General features: G+C 43.0%; 1 protein-coding gene across 2 annotated transcripts in view; it reads left to right on the forward strand.

The window, feature by feature from the left end:
• The window catches only part of COQ8A (coenzyme Q8A), a 47,754-nt gene continuing 26,334 nt past the window's right edge, over positions 1–21,420 (forward strand). The window contains exons 1-4 of one of the 2 annotated variants that reach the window (XM_065630410.1): positions 1–159; positions 11,995–12,189; positions 14,568–14,978; positions 16,204–16,270. In XM_065630410.1, the coding sequence (XP_065486482.1) occupies positions 12,013–12,189; positions 14,568–14,978; positions 16,204–16,270 (655 nt within the window). In that variant the 5' untranslated portion in view covers positions 1–159; positions 11,995–12,012. Of the gene's footprint in view, positions 160–367; positions 374–11,994; positions 12,190–14,567; positions 14,979–16,203; positions 16,271–21,420 lie in introns of those variants that run through there. The other variant, XM_065630411.1, reaches the window with a different exon arrangement.

Raw genomic sequence — 21,420 nt, forward strand, 5'->3', positions numbered from 1 at the left:
TAAACAGGCGCGCGGGCCCAGGCGGCGGGCGCGGAGCAGAGCGGAGCAGAGCGGAGCAGAGGAGGCGAGGCGGCGGTTGGGCTGTGCCGGTCCGGTCCGGGCGCGCAGGCCGGCGTACGGGGAGCGGCCACAGCGGCGGAGGGGCAGGGGCTGCACCCGGTAGCGCAGCGCGATGCGGTGGAGCGGGAAGGGAGGCGGGAGGTGGTGGCGCGGCCGTGGGGAGGACGTCCGTGCCTGGCGTGGAGAGGGGGCGCGCCCGCCGCCGCCTGGCCCCTCGGACCAGGGGGTCGGGCTCGAGGGGGACGAGCGCGGGGTCCGGCGGGTAATGGCGGCGGCGTGCCAGAGGCTGCCTGAGCCCCCGCGGCTGCACCCGGCCGGTGCTGCGGCCTTCTCCGTGCCCTGGCTGGTGCCCGGGGGAGGCCGCGCCGCTGGGAGCCGTCGCCGCGGGCGCTGAGCAGCGGGACAGCGCCGATGCGGAGCTGGGAGCCGGTCAGCCGGGCCTTGGGCTGCCCCGCGGGCTGACGGAGCGGTGCGGGGCGCGCTCGGGCGCTTGTCACCGCGGCCGGTTGCCCGGCGCGGGTCCGTGTGACCCGGCGTTGTGCAGGGGCAGAATCCGGCCGGTCAGCTCCGGGTGTCCCTGTTCCCGCTGCCGGCGCCGTCACCTCTCTACTCGCCCAAGCAGGTGTGCAGAATATTCCAGAAAGTTAAACGTTTCTACTGGGCTGTCTATTCAACCTAAAGTTGCTTAGGACGAAGGATGGAATCTGCTTTTCCGTTCTGGGAGGTGCATGTTGTGCCACGGACATCGCAGGGTCTTGTCCTGTGCCGTGTGTGTGCTGGCTTTCCAGGCTGCTCTGGTTCAGAACCCTGCTTCTCTCTGTCCCTGGGGCCCTTCCATGTGTCTGGTTGAAGATGGACCTACAATAAATCAGTTGGCTGTTTTGAGCTTGCTTGTGGCTGAAGTGATGGGGGAAGAAACCATGAGACCCCTGGCTTTGGCAAGGCACTCAAGGAAATAATCGTACTTTCCACAAACTAACGGGCTTGTAGAGTCTATTTAACAAAGCGATCAAAAATTCATAGAATAACAGAATGTCCTGTGTTGGAAGGGACCCACAAGGATCATCGAGTCCAACTCATTAATTAATTTAGTTAATTAATGGAGAGATACTTAGTTTTAAACAGGTGCTGAACAAACTACCTGAAAATAACTACAGATATAAAAGTCTGGCTTGCATAATGTTGATTTCATAGTTACTGACCATCCTGATTTCTGCAGAACTTACCTTGTATAATAACACTATTTCTGATACCCCAACACACTCATGTCCCACCCAGCAGGAATGTAGGTGGGGAACTTCTCTGCATTCCCTTCATACAATTAAAATCCTAACTTTGCAGCCAGTGTTTGAAAAATGTAGAACTTACAAAGCTACTCTCAATAAAAATAAGGCAGAGTTTTTTCACTTAATGTTTAAGCAAAGAAAAATGTGAGAGGAAATAAAAAATTCTTCTTTCAGTAACCTGAAGTAGTTTTTTTTCTAAAAAAAATTAACCACTTCTAAACTTTAATTGCTGCGTTGCTTATCTCTTAAATTAGGTTGCTTCACTGAACTGGGGTGTATTCTTTGAGCATGTGCAAAATAATTCTTAGCACTGGGTGCAGGAGACTGGCCGAAGTCAATAGTAGCTCAATGAAAGACTTCTGAAAGGATTCAAAGATTGTTCTGAGTGAAAAGGCTCAAAGGAGGTTGACGTGTAAACAGAATTAGTGGGTTTGCACTTCTCTGCCATGAGGACTTGCCTCTCTTTCGTGTATCATCAGAAGGAAAAGTTTAGCTGCAGTTCAGATGCTTACCAGTCTGCTTGCTCGTAGACCAGGAGACGTATTTCTGTGTTTTGTAAATGCTTTTTCTTTGCTGTTCGTTAGCAATGACCTTGGTAACCTTGAATAAGATATGCTCAGAATAAATAGTTGCATGTTGTCCAATCTTACTCAAGAGGGGCGGGGGAAATAAGTGACTTGCTGTGGTTTGACAGTGTCTCCTTTTTAAAAATAAAGTGGTGTGATAAGTAGAAGAAAAGGTCAGAAGATGTGGAGAATTCCCTTACGTGTTTACCAGCTGAGTGTTGATCACCTTGTTTCTTTGCTGTCAAGGAGAATTCTGTGCTATGCAATGCAGCTCTGGTTATTTCGTTTGTGATATTTAGAGCAGGTTAATAATAGCTTGTATTGCATCCATGCAGCAAGAACAGAACTTTTTTTGGCTTTTAGTCCCACAGTAGTCCTTTTACAGGCAAGTGGTGGTCTGTTCTTGCACACCCTGTTTGTCAGGCTCCATTTTTTGTATTTTCTAGAAGCTGAGAGGGAAGAGGGACAGCAGCTGAATTCCTGCTTTCTAACTTCCCTCACGTTAGACTGGTTGGTTGGTGACAGAGCTTTTTTTTTTTTTTTTGTAGGTAAAGACTGGTTTGGTTTTGCTGTTTGTTGTTAAATTGTTCTAACAAGGATGATGCGAGGCATGGCACGTGTCTCGTGGTCTTTTATCTTGTGTGTCAGTGTGCATGGTATAGCTCACTTGATCCAGATGGCTTGTGAAACCCATCTCAGGACTTGGCTTTTGATGCATGAATAAGCATTTCTTTTATTCCTTAAATGTGTCTGTACTGATGGGTGAACAGTTCAGCTTAGGATGGAGGTAGTGAGTCTGCAGCAGTATTTAGGTATCATACCTCCTGTGTGTATGTAGGTCTCCTGGCTTTCTCCCTCTGAAACTGTTTAAGAAGGGAGTTTGGAAGAGGCTTTTTGACTTGCTGAGCTGTGTATTCTGGGGCAGAGCATCTGTACAAGAGCAGCTTCTCTCTCCACTTGTTTTATAGAAGTGCTTAAAGTGCTCCCTGATCTGTGAACGTGTGCTTTCCTTCAGTACCTAAAGAAGAAAAGAAATTATTCACATATGGAGCCAAAATGCAAGCTAACAGTAAACTCTTGGCGGGGGGGGGTTGATCAGTGTCTGCTTTCTCACCCAGCACTGAAAGCCCATATTGACACGTGCCTATCTTTAGATTCAAAAATGCTCTCCATTTTTTAGATGCCACCTCCCATTACAGTAGATGGCAAAGTTAAACTAAGCTGGTGAGAAAGACTAGGAAATAACAAGATACACAAGTTTTACCCTTTCTTTGCACCGTTGTGTTTCTGCACCTTATTTTAATGGCTTTTGTGTGGGTGTTTTTTTTGTTTGTTTTGGTTTGGTGTGTTTTGCCTTTTTTTTTTTTCAGTCAGAGGTATAAACCTAAGTGAAGCATCTTACGTTTGCAGTTATTCAGTACCTGAAGTGTTCTATACACTTCTGACAGCAAAGAAAAAGAACTAGTTGCTCTGAAAAACTCAGCTGTCAATCCATGGAGTTGGCTTTACAGATTTGTATGCCTGCTTAAAAAAGTCTACATACAGAGTTAAAAAAAAAAAAGAAATAAGGTTTTGTAGGTTTTGGTGGTGTGTGTGGTTTTTTGTTTTGTGGTGGTGGTTTTTTTTTTTTTTTTTTTAACCTGCACAAGGCTATGTCTTTTTCTTAAAGACTACGTAGATTCTGTATGTGAAGACACCACCAGAGATGGTCTGCTTGTGGTCTAGGTAGTCCTAGAGCTGTTTTGTGTTGTGCAGGTCATAGCTTCCACTTACAAGTTCTTTTACTGTGTTTTGCCCCTACCAGTTGTCCTGTCTTTGTGTGTAGATTAGATCTTTCTGTTGCCCTTTTTTTGCTATTTGTGTCTTCCTTTTAACCACTTGCACACATTGGTTTTTCTGGATGTCCTGAACAAATGTACTATAAAAGGGCTTGATGTAGTATTCCGAAATGTAACAGCTCTTCTGCTGTCTGAGTTGTGCCATTTGGGAATATTAAATCCTCATTTTAGTTTGATACGGTCAAAGTACTCATCAAGAGAATAATCAGGACTAGGAAAGAGATGGAAGGCAGAAGGACTGGGCAGTAAGCTGCAAGTGGATCCAGCGTTTCTTTCAGAGAACTCTTCTAAAATCAGTGTGCCCAGAATTTTATATTGCATAGCAAAGCTTTGTGGAGCATGGTCATTCAGAAGTTGCTCTGGGAGGTTTGAGATTTTCAAATGTGCCTATATGTGTTGCTTAAAAATTTGACTTTTCTAGTTTGGAAAAGCAATATATTTATTCTATGTTATATAGAATATAATGTCATAAAATCTGTACAGAGAGAGCATAAATGACTGTAGATTATAGATTCTATATCAGGTATGAGATCTTGCAGATTGGGTTTAGTAGTAAGTTATGAGAAATACAGAGCTTGTTACTCTTATTTACCCTAGTGTCAAAATTACCTACCTGCGATAAGTAGGAACTGGCACAAATAATTTGTCTGAGGACTGTGGCAGAGCTGTAATCAGGGAGCTGTATGTTCTGATAGACTATGTTCCACTTCAGCACAGAGATCAATTTATGTCTTCTCGAAGTAGTCTTTTTTTGCCTATGGTCCTCTTCTTGCATCCTGTTTTTCCTCTTACAGGGGGGTTTTGGCACAGCCAGAAAAAATAAAGCTCCCATAGCTAGGATGCCAGTACACAAGGGGCTATGAATAGACTAGGATGTGTTGTAAGTTACTAAATTTGAACTTAACCTGAGCTGCCAGGGCAAGGGATCTATATCGATGTGCACGCCTGCAGGATCGATAGCGGGAGGCTGTGGCGTTTGACCTGCTGTTTGTGGTGATATCGAGAGGGTTATGTTTGCCGTGTGAGCAGTGGGTGTTTTGTGTGCCACCCAGAGGGACACCCATGGGGTGCCTCCTACTGACCCTACAGAGTAGTGACTCGATGTAGTGTGCATGGCTCTGTCCTGGTGAATAAAAAGGATAATAAGGAAAATATTCTTTTACACCAGAGGATGAGAGATGTATAGTACAGTTAGAGTGTGTCTAGTTTTCCAGAGGTTATAATTAGAAGGGTTCTGACTAGAAACCTATAATTCTTAAGATATGACTGTTAATAGTACATCGTTAAGAGGGTCAGCAAACTGGCTATAAATCGTTGTTTCTTTTTGCTCTATAGGAGTGGATATTTAAAGGACTTGGATGTAGACTGTGTGCTGGAAGGATCGATGTACTCCAGAGAGAGCTGTCATTCTTTTCCAGCTCCATCACTGGCATGCTGTATAACTTTGGGTGAATGACTCGTTCTCTCGCCTCTTAAGTAGAGAACTTTGTTATCAGCTCTGTTTCTTTAGCTCTTTGAGATCTACAAGTTAAGATTGATGTGTGTTTTAAGTGCAGGAGGAAGAGCTGCTGTTTTTCTCCAGAATTTTATCTTAAGTAATGGTGTATTTGCGTCTAAAAGAATCTGCACTTGTTTGTGAGGCATAGCTTTTTATTGGTTTCCAATTCCCAAATTGGACTTGGTGCACTTTCAGAAACTTAAAACTTCCAATAAAAACAATTACAGCATAACGGTGTATGCCAAAAAAAAAAAAAAATCAAATGCAAACTGATCACCTCCCTCTTTTATACTTTGTATTTTAGTTCAGAGCATGAGATCGGCTGGGAGCTCTGTTGGTTCCCCACACAGCTTAGTGCTGCGGAGCTGGGCGTTGGGCAGGGACTGGCTCCTGGTGCATCAGAGGAGCTGGGCTTTGGTCGCTTCTGCTGTAACTGGTGAAGTGATTCTGAGAGTGTTGAGCTGCTCTGCAAAGCTGGGGGGAGATGTTTGTAACCTTTAGTTTTTGTTTGAAGCACAACGTTTGAATTTGATCAGCAGAGCTTTAGTGTAACCGTTTTATAAATGCTGCTGGTCAGACTTGCTCCACCTGGATGTGGTGATTTGTTTTTTAAAGTGATATGGTATGTTGACAGTGACAGAGGGATGACTTGGAACTAGTGAACTGTGCTTTCCTGTCAGCTTGCCATAAAACCAAATAAAGGTGTAAATTCAACTCGTAGTAGTTCTGTTTAAGTACATGCTTCAAACATGGCATCTGCCTGTATCTTTTATTAATATATGTGCTTTGTGGTCATACTCCATTTGATTTTAATATACTGTTGTCCTTGTTGCTGGATGAAAGATCCACGTGTATGAGAAGCGACTTTATCAGAATTGCTTATGACTTTTGAGTCACACAGAGGAGGCAGTGAAATGGCTTGTTTTAAGCCCTGCCTGATGCATAAACAGAAGAAAACCCTTGGGTTTTCTTTGTCTTCTTTTGGTCTTCCTCCCTTTCTTCTTGGTAACATCGATAACACAAAGGTAGGATGTTAGATATAAATACAACTCCGGATTGTAACGTTGGCCTAATGGCCCACATCTTTGTTGCCCAAATAGTACATTTTAGAGGCCTGCAAATTAGGTAAATGGAACTTTTTTTTTTTTTTTTTTTTTGTCCTCAGACTGCAAATACTTATTTCCCATGAAAAGGCACAGAAATCATTCGGAGGGGGGAGGGCGTAAGCAGTAGCCCGAAATCACAGTAACTGAGTTGGATCTCCCTTGGTGTAATGGGAAACAGCTACACCCAGTGTGCATTATTATTAGTGTATTGTGTCAAGATATATCAGCAGAGGAAATGGCCTGTAATGAGGGAATGAGCTTTTGCACTAGGATCTTAATTGTGAGTTAATTATTTCTAGATCCATGGCCAGGGTTGAAAGAGACTCTGTTAATTCCAGGCACATGGGCTGTGGCTACGCTTTTGCAGGTCCCCAGACATTTTCCAGAAAGAAGTAAATAGATTTGTCAGTCCAGGGCATTCACTTTGCATTGATGTATCTCTGCCTAAAATAAAGCAGACTCTGCTTACATTTAAAGTGTCCAAGCATTCTTTTCACTCTTACGTTGTGTGTCAAGCCATCTATGGGGAAAATTGTCTGTACTGAGTTTTGAACTCACTGTCATTTGCCAAAAATGACTGCTAAGCCTTCTGAATTTTGGTGAAAAGATGCATTTGTCTGCCAAGCAGCCCACTTTTATTAGTGCATGTACTGCTATTATAATGATAAGAGAGTAAACGAGTTCCGCCTGCCCTTCAAAGGTGTTTGTTTTAAATGGCATTGGCAAGCTGTTTTGTGCAAGGGTAGTTTTAAAGCAGCTTTCAGAGATTTGATGAATTCAGTTTAAGGAGGCTTGAGTCAAAGCTAGGGGGCAGGACTCAAACATGGGAGTCGTTAGTTCGGTTGTAGGTCAGATCTTTGAAGAAGTTTCTTTTGGAGCTGCAGTGTGTAGGAGATGTGGGGAGGGGGAAGAATGAAGGATAAGCAAGGTAGGTCTTCAGTTCAAAGGATGAGGGCAACTTTCTCCTTTTAAAATGCAGTTTGTTCTGTGCCCTGCATGGTTGAAATTTGGGTCAGCTGCAACCCAAGGAATCCAGCTAATGAAAATAGGTCTAGGCAGGGGCCTGGAAATCTGGTATAAAAGGAACTGGTGGGGAGGTGTGTGATGGAACTGAAAAAGGCTATGAATGAAAGGACCACATGAAAGGGTTGGTATGGCAACACACATAAAAAGAAGTGGAAAAATCTCAAAAAGATCAGTTACAGAACAGCTAAATGAAAGATACTTATTTTGAAGTTAGTCTGCTGCTGGCTTATAGCCACAGAACAAATATGCTGAATACCTGGTCAACTATATCTTGCTTGTGGTGTTTATTTCATGCTGTTGCCACACTCACTCTGGTGGTGTGGGCCGCTAGAATGCTGATTCCAGGGTTGTAGTCCTTGTTTACATACAACTAAGGTAACAGTGATTATGGTAACGGCTAATAGGAAGGGAGGGAAGGCATACAGGCTGTTTACCTTTCCTTCACAAGTGTGGTATTTAGTTATCTGCCTTACTACCTGTCCAACCTAATATTTTTCATTTTTGTCTCATTTATCTAAAAGACAAGTTAGGGATAAAGATGGCAGCTAAAACTTTTACAGGCCTGAGGGTGGGAATGTGGGCGACTGTGAAACTGCTGGGGTTTTGGTGTTGTGGGGTTTTTTGTGTGTGTGTGTGTTGTTGTTAGTTTGTTTTTGTTTGGGGGTTTTTGTTTGTGTTTTTGTTCTTGTTGGTTTTTGTGGGGGGGGGGGGGTGGTGGTGGTGGTGGTGTTATTATTACTTTTCAACAGTAGATGAGCTTTTGTCTTGTGTACTTTCTGGCTTCCTCCTGGTAGAACATATGGGTGTTTTCCAGGGATTCGTTCGACTGTGAAAGGTTCACCAAGCAAAAACTGTGACCCTGTCTATTTTTTAAAAATAGCTCATGATTGGCACTTGTCAGCCCCCTTCAATCCAGGTTAGCAGGCACTCTGGCAGCACGTGTAGACACGACTGACTTGTCCTTACTGTTTGCAGGGAGTGCCCTGCTTTGCTAGCGCTAGATAGCGAGCCCTCAGGGGGTACATCAAGTGTGATGTGGACTTGTACAATCTGTTTGAAACCACTCCTTAAATCTGTTTTTGACAGAGCTTGCTTATGCCATTTATTTATTGATTTAGAAGTGGCATGAATAGAACTTGCTGTAGGCAGGGGGGGAAATCCCGTGCCTGCTGTCTACCCTGAGCATTAATGCAAGTGTATCACTGGGGGTACGTACCAGCCTTCTCCTTGGATGTACGTGTTTCCTCTGTGTTTCAGTTTTTGTCTCTTGTCCTTGCCTGTGCTTACTGCTTTTTCATTGAAGAAAAAAGGTTATTTTCCTAATTCTTGTGGGTTTTCTGGGGTGTAGTCTTTTCCCTTTCTGATCATCTAGCACTTATTTTCTTTCATGCTTTTCTCTTCTGGTTGTGCTAACCTCATTAGTCTCTGCTTTCTGTGTCCTTCCCAGGATAACTAACCAGTGTGTCCTGCTAAATGTAGGATCTACAAAACTGGATAACCTGGGAAGATGTCTCCAGTATGAGTTCAGTTCTCATTGCATTTGTTCACTCCCACTTTCATATTGCTTGATGATGGGTACAGACATTACCTGAATATTTTCTTGCTCCTGATGCCTATTGCCAAAGGATTAATCATTGTAATATATTTTTATTTCCTCTAATTTTTCCTGACCATGCTTTGCTAAAGGTGAGGCCTTGGTGTACAAAAGATGAGGAACTAGAAGGAGATGGCTTACAGACACGATTCTGTTGAAAAGCAAGAATATGAATATGAAAATATGTTCTTCCTTCTCAGCCTTTTTTTGTTGGTGACTCTCCTCTGAAGTCCTTACTGAGCCATGCCTTGGTGCTTGTACTGTGCTTTCTGTTTGGGTCCGTGAGCTCCCTGCACAGAATCTGAAAGATCATTGCAAACAGCAAGTCAGTTGTGTGTAGGCTTGTGCTTGCTGCAGAGAAGGCTGTGCTTCAGCAAGGTGCTGGGGTAAGTGGCCTGTTAGAATAGCCTGTCCTTTGGCAGCGCTGCACAGGAGCATGTTGCTGATGCTTCTGAGCTGACAAACCACTTGCACGGTACCTCAGCGGTTATAGCTGCTGTGCAGAGGAAAGTGGGGACGATAGCATGGAATTGGGAAGGTTATCGGCAGCTGTGTCCCCAGTGCTGTTGTTTATGGCCAAAGCTGTAAAGGGCAATTGGTCCTCTTTGCTTGTTGATATATTTAGCAACGGGGGGTTGAGCATGCATTATGCAATGTGGTTTTTCCATTTGTGGTTGCATTAGTGTCCCTGCGAGATTTTTTTTTTTTTTGGGGAAGATTTATGTATTTGAGTGCACATTTAGTGTATAACAACTGTCACTTCAAGATAAATCCTTCAGCTGCTTTTGGGTGAAAGGAGGATATGGTTTTAGTATCTCTGGTTAGAAAGAATCCATGTAAGAAGTAGATGTTTTTGTGTGTTGTCCAAGTGTATACGAATCTATACTGCATTACCTTTAGTTGCCCTTCTTGGGAGGGAGGGTATGAACTTTTTCATTCAAGCTTTCCTGTGCTTCTAATACTTGTGACTAGAAAAGCACTTATTTCTTAGCAGTGGCAACCTTTGAAGCATCTCAGTTCAGCCAGGACAGTACTGTGGTGTTTGTTTCAGGGACTGCAGGCAAATGCTTTGAGTGAGATCCATGTGGAAATTTCCAGAGTGAAGATGTGGGAGGGCAATAAACACCTCCTGTTGACAGAGTATATTTCCTTACCTGACAGGCAGCTTTCAAGTTTAACAGTGTGTTACACAATGTTAAAATCAACCCTAGTCATTAAACTCCAGAGAGATTCAGAAATAACACAGGTTACAGTTCTGGAACATATGGATAGGTCTTGTGAAGATAACCACAGAACAATGACTGGGGGTAGGCTTGATTTTTATTTTTTTACAGCTAATCCATTAAGCCCAGATTTGTTGCCAACACTTGGCTCTCTTTATAACAACCATACTTAAAGCATGTGATGTATAATACTCTCCTGGCTACAGCGGTTGTTCCTGTTTTTAATAATTGATTAATAGCTGTTGAACAAATACTCCAGTAACCGGGCTTTACCCTGTATTATATAATAATGTGTTTCTGAAATTCAGCTGTAGTAATCCATGCGTCTCCCATGTGATGGCAGCAAAATTGTGTACTTATCCATAAATTTGGCTGCAGCAGTCCATACTTCTCCTGTGTGACTGATAGAGCAGACAGGCTTTGCATTTCCCGAGGAGGTAACTGGATCCAGTTGTTTGTGGTCTGCAGCAGGATGTAATACCATGAGTACTGTTGGCTCAGGACCACTTGTATCAATGTATTGTATCAGTGTATTAATGTTTATAGCTGTTGTGCATATGTCGGTGTCGAAAGGTTACCTTCTAACAATGAATTGTGCCTGTATACCTACGTAGGAAATAACTAAAATATCAGGCCTTAGAGTAGTGCTTGATACCTATCAAAGCCAGAAGATTTTTTTTCTCCAGATCATGACAGAGAATGTTTTATGGTTAAGGTTGAACCTTAGGCAGCATCTTGTGTCAACTGTGCATCTCCATCTTCTGTGTCAGTAAAGGTGGGAGGATGTGCAACTGGGCCAGCCCTGGAACTGTGACCCTGACTGTGCTTTAAAGATGTGGGACATGAGTGAAACAAGGTGAAGATCTCTGCAAAATGGTTTGGGCATCCCAGCCATTCCTAATTTCCTTCTACATGAACCACGGGGATTGTAGGAGAGCTGGTGTTCTGAGCCTGAGTTTGGTTCTAGGCTGAGACAAAGGAGTTGGTGAAACTTGCTCTTCTCAGACACTGACCTGCATCCTACAGTGCCCAGTTTGTATTCGAGGACACTGAAATTGCACAGACTGTTATGAATCTGACATGGAGTGCCTCTTGAACAGGAAAGGGGACTGAGTAAAAAATTTTGCATAGTAGTGCAGTACTTTGCAAATGCCGTGGTAGGTGTGTGTTCTGAGAGTACTTAAATTTCCAATTAAAAGTAGCAGAGTGAGCTAGAAGTGGAGACCTGAGCAGACTGCTCTTGGAGGACAGACAAAGCTTCCTGACTGGTGTGGGGATGAAGAAATTTGGCTATATAAAATGAGCAGGCATAGCTCCAGGGCAGGAATGGGATGTGAGAGTTGTCAGTGTGCTTCATCCATGCTATCAGGCACTGAGAATATGTTCCAGGGCCTGATAATAATTAAAGGTCAAATGCTAATGCTTTTAATCCTTTTTAAACATTTGGAAGAAATCAAAACCGTTTTTGCAGTATTACTGACATTTATGTGTCTTTGCTTCCCCTGGTCAATAGTAACTTGGATATTTGTGTGGAGTCCTGGAACACTATCCTAACTCATGAACAGGCATAAGGAGAGTTCTGGCTTTCCCTGGTAAGGTCAGGCTAACGAGCTGTCATTCAGGCTGGCCTGTGTGCTATCTGAGCTGCAAACAAGTTCCTGTGGTGGCTGGTTGCCAAAGTGGAAAGAGATCGGGATATGCCACTGGCTCTTAGGTGACTTGAAACTGGTTGCAAACTTGTTCATTGACCTCTTGCCTTTTTTTTTTTTTTTTTTTTCTTTCTTTTTCATCTTTCAGCACGGAAGGAGATCAGTCATGGCGGGTGATGCCATCATGGTGGTAAAGGGCTTGACAAAGCTTAGTAAAGCAGTCCTAGAAACTCAAGCAGGACAGCTTCGGCAGGTGCTCATGGGGGGTGATGCAGTTACCATTGCAAAGACTCTCCAGGCCACTGCTGAAGAACAGTTCAGTTCTGCCTTGGGGAAAATGCAGGTAAGCAAAGCTCTTTGTGCACAGTCTAGTCTGTTTCGCTTTTCCTCCACGTACTTCTTGGTTTTGTTGTGAGAGTGGCCAGGAACTTGAATCGTGAACTAGAACCTAGTGCTGAAGTGCTGGATTGATAACACAGATGTTGCAATACTTTGGGAATTCTCCAAGATTTCTGTGGTGTGCTGTAGGTGCTTGAACAGGAATGGGAGGGGAATGTTACTGTGGAGTGTTTCTGTTTCCATTCCTGAGTATTTAGGACATGCTGAAAATGAAGAGCACTTGCTCACCTTATCTTGTCAAAGATCAAGCTCTTGCTAAGATTGGCCATCAGCTTTGTTATTTAAAGTCTCCCTCAGACTTAAGTCATTGATTACCTCTCCTTTCCCTAAGTGAATGAGCTCTTATAGAGTGAATTTGATTTATCTCAGTGCTTCTTCCTTTCTTTAAAGAATTGGTACCTGGGAGATTTTTCAGAATGGTTCAGGGTTGGGTGTCTGCATGTTCATCACTTGCAGCCCAGGCTGGATTTTCAGAACAGATTTTCATTTGATCAACATAAGGAAAGCCAGACTCTTTTTTTTTTTTTTTTTTTTTTTTAAAGTAGCAGCTTCTGATAGTGAACATGGGCATGGATTTAGAAAAGCTTCACATTTGCAATGTTGCTGTCTCTTGCAAACATGGGACTTGTATGAGGAAAAGAACTTCTCTAAATCAAAACCAATCCTTTAGAAGACAGTGCAGTTCAGGTCATGATTTTGAAGCAGAAACTAATGAGTGAGGTTTTGACTCTTTTTTTTTTTTTTTTTGGTTAATGCAATAAACTTGGAGTATCACAGCAGTCTCCTATAGCTTCAGTCCTAGACTCTGGGCCTGTGTTCCCCTAGTTCTATGCAAGCCTGCAATAGAAATACCCTAAGTGAGTTTATGGAGACAATGCTTTGTCTTGCCTTTTTCTTCCTTTTGCATCCAAGAAGAGACAGTTCTTCTGTTTCTGTGTGTGTTCCTCTGCACAAGAGAGGCCCCACAAACACACCTGTAGAACATTTCCCCGGTGTTGTACATGAGTTGCATGAGAAGTTGCTGCTGAAGCAGAGCTCAGTAAGAAATCTGTGGTCTGAAGCTGCCGTGCTTTTCTGTTTTGAAGAAAGCAAAGCTTTTATGTTAAGTGACTGTATTTCACTGTTCTTGATCTGTGGCAGGGTTTTGGCTGTCTGACATGCTTTTTAAAACTTAAGTATGTAAGTAGAGAGGCATTCTTTCTTCAAATCATCAGTCAGTACTGTGGCCTCAGTCCCCATTTGTAAACAGATTTCTCCTTCATTCCCTGGCCATGATGTTGAGGTTCAGAATAGCACGAAACCTGCTGAATAACAGGAAAGACCATGTTCTGGTTTTTTTTCTGTAAGGAGCGGAAATGTAATTAGTGTTTAGGAAAGAGCCTAAAATATGCTGCCCGCTTGCCTGACCACAGAAGGATTTAAAATCCTGTTGGTTTGCTGTAATAGGTATTAGTTGTTCCACGGTACTGCCATTGCTGAGATAGGTGAATACAATATGATGAGTAGCAAGTAAATAGGAGAGAGTGCTCTGCTGTTGGCTGATATTTTTTTTTTTTTTTTTTTTTTCTTCATTGAAAAGTGGTGGGAAATATCTAGACTTAGTGAGGCTACTCTTGCAGGTCATGACAGAACAGAAAAGACTGTCAGGAGAGGCTTTCTTTGAGTGTTGCTGTGTCTGATGCTGCTATCCTTGCTTCAGGCACAGAATTTTATCTACTTTGGGATGACAACATACCCTGCCATAGTTTAGTGGTTGAATAGTGAAATGTGCTTTGCGGTGGGTAATGTCATGGTCATGGAAGGCTGAGCTTTGTCAATAATCTGGTATTGCCTTGGGTAGCTTTGGGCTTGAAAGTGCTGACATTTCATGATTAAGGACAGTGTGGGAGGAGGGAGCAGGGTAGGGGTAAGAACGGAATATTATGAGGTTTAGCCTTTTGTTGTCCCTCCTAAGTATATCTTATGTGATATTGTAGCTCCCATCACCTGTTGTTTCTGAGCAGTGTATTGCTTCTAGTGAACTCCACAATCAGTGACCCTTCCTGGCAGTGAATGCAGATCAAGGCATCTCCAGTTACGGGTATTTGAGAAGCTGTTAATGAATTTGTCCCATCAGTGGGGTTAAAAGACTGGCAGTGATCCCGTGTGTCCTCAGTGTCTTCCTTTTTCCCATTTCTTACTGTGAATGTCTACAGTTCCAGAGTCTCTAAAAATGACATATTGTGCAGACAGGACAGCCCATCTGCATGCCCATCTCTGAGGATCATGGATGGGTAGGGAGCAGGTTTTAAGTTCTTAAAGTATTTCTATTATTGTTTGCAGGAACTAGGCAAACAGCAGGAGAATTTAACTGATCTTAGTGAGGATTTTGGGAAAGACTATGACTTCTCAGCTCGAGAGCCCTCAGATGCTTCAATGGACTTCTCCACTGCTCCCGGGAAGCCTCATGAACACAGCAGTGAAGGCCCTGCTCACTCCTACGCTACGAATGGACCTTTTAGAAGTGTTGGTGAGACTGGAGATTCTGGCATGGGTCAGAAGCCTTTCCCTCCCAAAGTGGATGCAAGGTTATTTGGAGGCTTTAGGGACTTTGGAAATCCTTTTGCTGCTACCTTTGGACAAAATAGGGCTTTTCACCAAGACCATTCCTCTGTTGGTGGATTAACAGCTGAAGATATCGATAAAGCCAGACAGGCCAAAACAGGTTCAGAGCAGAAACCCTACAAACAGATGGTATGTTGTGGGTTGTTTGTTTTGTTTGTTTTTTTAAATTAAGGATTCTCGGGACTATGGTTTCTATACTGGATTGTCCTTACCTTCTCCTGTGTTCCCCTCATTTCTTCCTCTTCAGCTGTTCCTTTTTGTGGAGGCAAAAGAGGGAAGTGTCAGTGCCCCTGAACTGTCAATAGCTTTTCAGGCTATGCTTTCACACCTGCCTCTTCTATATCAGATATTCTGGAATGAGAGCATGTTTAACAAGCATACACAGGGTTAGACTTCGGTTTTATATTAACAGCAGCTCTCCTTTCATTCATTGTTATGAGGACTCAATGTACTTATTGATGCATGTTATGGTAATGATGGGTCTGTATTTCACCCCAGTTTTCGGGGTGAAATGTTGAATAGGTGGGACAGCTGTAGTATACAAATGTTTGAAGACTGACCTAGAGTCTATCTACTCCTTGAAGGGCTCTGTTCTGTTTTGGTAGTTGTTTTGCTATGGCTGCGAAGCATGAATTGAATGCAAGTTCCTCTCAGTGAAGGCTGTGGCTTGCTGTACTGTGCATTGCAGTCCTTCTGGGGGTGGAGGGTATGTTGTCCTGTAGACTGGAGAGTAGAATAGCTCACAATTGTTACTTTAGGGGTTCATGCCCTTGTGTAAGACAGGACAGAAAGCCCACAGCAGAATTCACAATGGAGACACCATCTGCTCTGACCTTCTGCCTCCTTCCTCAAATCCAGTATCAGATGCTACTGTGGATTCCCTCACTCAGGATACTGCTTTGATGAAACTGTATATGTTTCTGCTGCTCCAGCTGTTGTGTGTGGTGGGATTATCTACAGTACTCTGAACCTGATAACCTTCCATGAGTTTTAATTCCATGCGTGGAGTGGAGTTTGGATTGGCTTTGTGCTGTTCCTCCATGTTCAAAATAAGGGCTGCTAAGGTGAAAGTTAAAATGAGATTTCTAAACATGGTTGTCAGCTCTTCTATCTTTCCAACCCTCTTATCCACTCCTCTGTCTAGTGTATGTTTCAGTTCATGGTGTATCTGTTCTGCAGTGTGTCCACTTGAAAATCTCTCCACATATGTAAGGCTCAGTGTTCAAGAAAAGCTTTCTGTAAGAGTTGTTCTTCAAGTGCTTTTGAAGTTATGCTCTGAATTTGCAGGTATCTAACCATATGCCCAGTTAATTTGTGGATTTCTTGTTTTCCTTTCCCCTTCTTTCTGCTACAGCTCAGTGAGCGGGCCCGGGAGAGGAAGGTTCCTGTCACAAGGATCGGACGGCTTGCTAACTTTGGAGGTCAGTTTGCACACCCACACTTGCAAAGTCACTATGCTTGCACGTACTGATTACTGGCTATGACAGTGCTCCTGCTGAAGCATTAGTTGGTTCTATTTTCTGGTTAAGCTTGCTGATAGGAAGGTGCTTTCCCACAAACAGCTGGTGAGCTCAGAGCTTGATTTGGGCCGTTTCATTACAATTATGGATCTTGGCCTTGTGTCAAAATGAAATTGTACTTTGAATTCTGTCTTCTGTCATTCTTCTGTCATGTCTACTACTGTGATATTATGGCAAAGAAAAAAGCTCCCCACCTAAACAGACCTTTCAGACGCATCCAGCAAGCTACCTGTAACTACGGAATTTGCATATGTTTTCATTTGTCTTAAGATGGCAGGCTGACGTATTCCCAGAGCTTAGTTTTCATATACCTGTTCTGAAATGGAAAAAAAAGTCACTCTTAAGAGCATAGGGCAGATGATTTGGGAGTGCATAGCAGAACTGCACATCTTCATGGTAAGACATACTGGACTGTGCTGTTTTAATGAGAGGGAGAGAGTGAGGTGCGGGTTGTTCTCCAGTCCGTACAAATACCCTGGTCCTGCTTATGTTAGTTCACTCCCCTAGTCCTTACAGTGTGCTGTTACTGTCAAGCACAGACAGCTGGAGCAGCTGTTATTTAAAATAATTTTTTTCCCAAACTTATCCTTGCTACTTCTCTGAACAGTGGTTAAATATAAAAGATATCCTTTTGGTATTGATTTTTGAGGATAGGGAAATGATACTAGTCAAGGTTTGATTTAATTAGTCTTTGCTTATAAACCATTTTCTCTGGGGAAGGATGTGAAGTCTGAGCTTGTAAGAGCAAGCTAGCTGAAACCTATGTGAATTTTATTTGCAGAATGGGACTTACTATGTTAAAAAGCAGCTGAATATATTCAGTAGTATTAACAGGTGATGCTTACCTGATGTCTTACATCAAAGCCATCAAAGGACTTAACGTGTTCCTGAGAAAAAGGGAACTATCACAGTATTGCAGGTAGAAAAGATGACCACAGCTAGTTGTACTTAACAACAGAGACTACCCATCTAATGGTTAGCTTTTTTGTGACTGTAGTGTTTTGAGATGATAGTAGCCTGTCTAGGTTGTGAACAGTCTGTCTCAAGTAGCATGTTAGGCCCTTGTGGCTCTTCTGTTTCTTTCCCACAAAATTTGATAGAGAAGCACATGTTCAAAGTAGACATCCTTGTGTTATGGATCACAGAAGAAAGAAAAATAGCCTGTCAAATGTAATTCAGATCAACTATTATATAAAAAACCAATTATTCTTCCTCTGTGTGTCTCTTTGCCAGAGTAATATGCACACTAGGAGGAGCTGGGGGCAGAGACCGATCCTCTGCAGTGCAGGAATAAAGAGCAAGTGACTTTTGTGATAACATAAGGTTTAAATGCTGGTCAGATCTCTTTAACCCTGAAGCTCATTGCAGGCGCTCTGGCTTCTCAGCATGCTTGGTATTCCTTAAAGGGAAGCAGAATTCATGCTCTGCTTTTTGGAGTAAAAAAACTCACTTGACTTTGTTTTTAAGCTCTAGTAGCATACAGGTCTCTGTTCTAATCCAGCCTTGATTTTTTTTTTTTTTTTTTTTAATGGAAAGTATCACAACACTTTTAGCTGTCATCTTCTGAATTTGTCTGTGGCTGCTCGCTCACAGCGATGTGAAGTGGCAGATGACCAAATTTGCTGTGCACTTTGAGTTCCAGTGCTGTCGCTGTACGTTCCAGCTCTTGGCACCCAAGGCGTGAGGGAAGGCTGACTCACGCTTCAAGGCGAAATAGAACTACCTACCTGTCTTCTCCTAACCTCAGGTTAAAAAACAAAACAAAAAAAACCCCACCAAACCAAAACCACAAAGGGAGAGTAAGAAAGAAAGAGATTGTTTGTAAGCAGTGTGTGTGTGTGTCACCTGTTTTTCAGTCTTGCCCTTCTGCTCCGGATGTCGGTTTCATATGATTGAAATTGCTGGCAAGGCAGAGCTCTTGCTTTCAGCCTGCTTTTTGGGGAACGTTGTGTTGCAAAAATGGTGTTCAGATTCTCCAGTCTCTGCAGTCTCATGCTAGCATTCATTGCTTATCTTTCCTTCTGAATTTTTCTTTGCAAGAGCAAGGAGAAATATGATTGTCAGTACACTGGCTAACAAACAACAGATGTGGGAAGGACTACATGTGAGGAATGCTTTCTAATGGTCAGGTTTTGATCCAGACTGATAGGAGCCTCTAGAACTGCCTGGAAAGAGGGACCCTTTTATAGCAAGGAGCAGCTCTTGCTTTTTATTTGCTCCAAGTTTAGAGTGCTTTTTCCAACCTGCACATGGCCTTGAGAGAACCAGTGCAATTATGAACCTCCATCAACCAGTTCTAGTATGGCTTTTCCTGGCTGGCTTGTGTCTGCTGAGAAATGTTCTTTTCAAATTGCATCGATATGAAGCATTTTCAATGCTTAAACTAAGGAACATTATCTGATGGCAAGAGCTGTGGTGCACCATTCACTTGTACCCATTTTTTGGTTGCTCTGAAGTTGTTGGTGAGCTTTATGGTTGACTGTTTCCCTCTCAGACTGTGAGCAGGGGAAGGCAGTACTTGTGTGCCTCTCCCAGCTGCTTACTGTCCTTGCTGTCAGTGCTTTCTGGGAATTAGTCTCAGGAGTGATGCAAGAGGTAATGTGTATACATTAAAAAAAAAAAAAAATCTCTAAGCTGAGGAGCGAGGCTGATTAAGGGAGTCTCATGAGGGCATAGGAGGCAGTTTCCAACTGAGATGAGAATTGATTTTTTGCTTTCCTAAGATCAGCCCCATTTTAATTTATTTGCTTAGAGAAAGCAAGATAAGCTTAAAGTAAATCAAGTGTTTCAAAGCTCAGTGATAGGTGAGTTTGAGATTCCCTGTGTTCTCTCTCATGTGCATTTTCTCATGTCTTGCCTTTTCAACAGAAGTCAGCAACAAGGTGTAGGATGATTTAATGAGTCTCCAGTTACATTATTGATTTTTGGGAGCACCTGCTGCTGCCGAGGGATGATGGTTAACAGCTGGAAGGAGCCCTTTTGCAGGGGATATCACTGTTAACCTGTGGAATAGGAGTGATTTGGCTCTGTCCTTGCTTCCTTAGACATCTAAGTGATCAGGATTAAATGGTGGGTAGCAGGGTTGAGGGGTGATTATTTCCAGCTCTGCCACCTGCCTTTTTGCATTGCCTTGAAAATAACTAAGGGCAGGAAGCTGCTCCCTATCTGTGAGGGAGTTGTGGCTTATAGCAAGTAAGCTTTTTGTGCAGAGTTTGTTTCTTTTGTGCTCTGGGGTGCCATCTTCCTTTGAAGACCTTGGGAAATCATTGTGGGAAATTTAATGGTTGAGGTGGATTATTGCCCCGCCACCTCCACACCAGTCAAACTAGAATTTGACTCTGGCTTTTCTTTGTGGGATAAAAGCCACCTAAAGAGAAAAAACCCCACAAACAAACAAAAAGCCACAAACAAAAACCACCACACTTTTTTTTTTTTTTAATTTCCATATTGGAACATCATTTTAGACTTGGAGAAGATGGGAAGATGTTGAGCAGGTCAAAAGCAGATTTCTCCTAACCATTCCTGGGGTTCAGAGAGCTGAATTTCCATGCTATTGGCATGATCCCATTCACACTTGAATCATTCCTCCTCTTGTCTTTGCGTGGTTTTTTGTTGTCTTCCAATGTTATAGGGAATTTAAATCTCTCAGCTGTGGTGACAGGGCACTCTGATGGGTGATGGACAAATTAGTAACAGGAGGCATAAATACTTGGACTGCAGAGTTTGCCTAGTTTCTCACCTCTTCTGTGAGCAAAGAACACCTTGAAGATCACTTTCTCCAAAGCTTCCATGTAATACTGAGCTAATGTTTCTCTGTAATCAGCACAAGATCCTCTTACTGAACTTCTTTGTCCTTTATACATATTTTTGTATGCTTCTTGCAGCAGCTGGAGTGACTGCTGGTGGCTGTATTTATAGTACTAAATATCATATTTGATTTTTTTTTTTGGTGTTGTGTGTTTTTTGGTTTGCTTTTTTTCTTTTTTTTCTCCCGGGACTGGAATTGGTAAAACAGATCTTTCTGCAGGTTTTTTTTTTCCATGCTTGTTTTGTAGCTTGATGGGTCATCTGTTCCACCCGCACAGTTCCTGATGTTTTCTTTTTTCCGTTCTCCCTTCCTTGCATCATTTGTCTCTTCTAAGCAGCTTCTGTCTCCCTTAATCATAGTCCTGGTTTGTGAGTTTATTATTTTAATGGTATAATAAGATCTGTTTGCAATAAAGAAAATTCAGGAAGCTTGCAGTGAAGTCTAGATCTAATGTGATTGTAGCCATTTTAGAAGAAAAAAGAAGCTAGCCTCTTGAGGTATCTTATTAAATATATACGGGACTGACAACAGGATTCAGATAGTCCCACGAGTGACAAGCAAGTGTGGCCTTATTCTGGTGAGCATTTAATGCTCAGAAAGCAAGTGGAAACCTATGCACAACTGCCTGCAGCTTGCACTGTGTCTGATGTGGTGCTCGCGGTGTCTGACCGAAAACAGGGCAGAGGCTGTTCCAGGGGAGAGTGTCACCCACCGTGTGCCTGGCAGGCACAGCAGAGTGATAACAGCCCATTCAGTCTCCTCTTTGTTTTGTTGTGTCAGTTGCTGAGCAAGAGGATTCTTCCTGAACCAAACTGATTCCAGATCATCTCTTGATGGGCTTGGTTTGAAGTGTAACGAGTGCTGAAGATGCCTGGAAAATTTCTGAGGGGGCACTTGGTGTAAAACCAAGTGGCATTTTCCAGGCCTGAAATAATCTGTCTGCATAAAGAGTAAAATGTAGGAGTGTGACTTTCTAAAGGTGCTCGGGGATGTTATTTTCCAAGGTGCTGAGCCGTGGCAGTTCAGTGATGCTGAGAATTGTCCTGAAGCGATTACTCTTGGAGGAAATACCTTGCAGACAAGGAAAATGAAAGACGTCAGGAGTGACTTGTGCAAGGTCAGTAGACTAGCAGTCCAGAGGAGGAGCGGGCTCTTCTACCCCCATGCAGGCTCTTTGGAGGGATGACCTGGTCCCAGTAAGAGGTGAGCAGCTGGCAGCCTGTGCTGGGTTGACCTCGGCAGA

Source organism: Caloenas nicobarica, chromosome 3, assembly GCF_036013445.1.
Source record: "Caloenas nicobarica isolate bCalNic1 chromosome 3, bCalNic1.hap1, whole genome shotgun sequence".
NCBI lineage: Eukaryota > Metazoa > Chordata > Aves > Columbiformes > Columbidae > Caloenas > Caloenas nicobarica.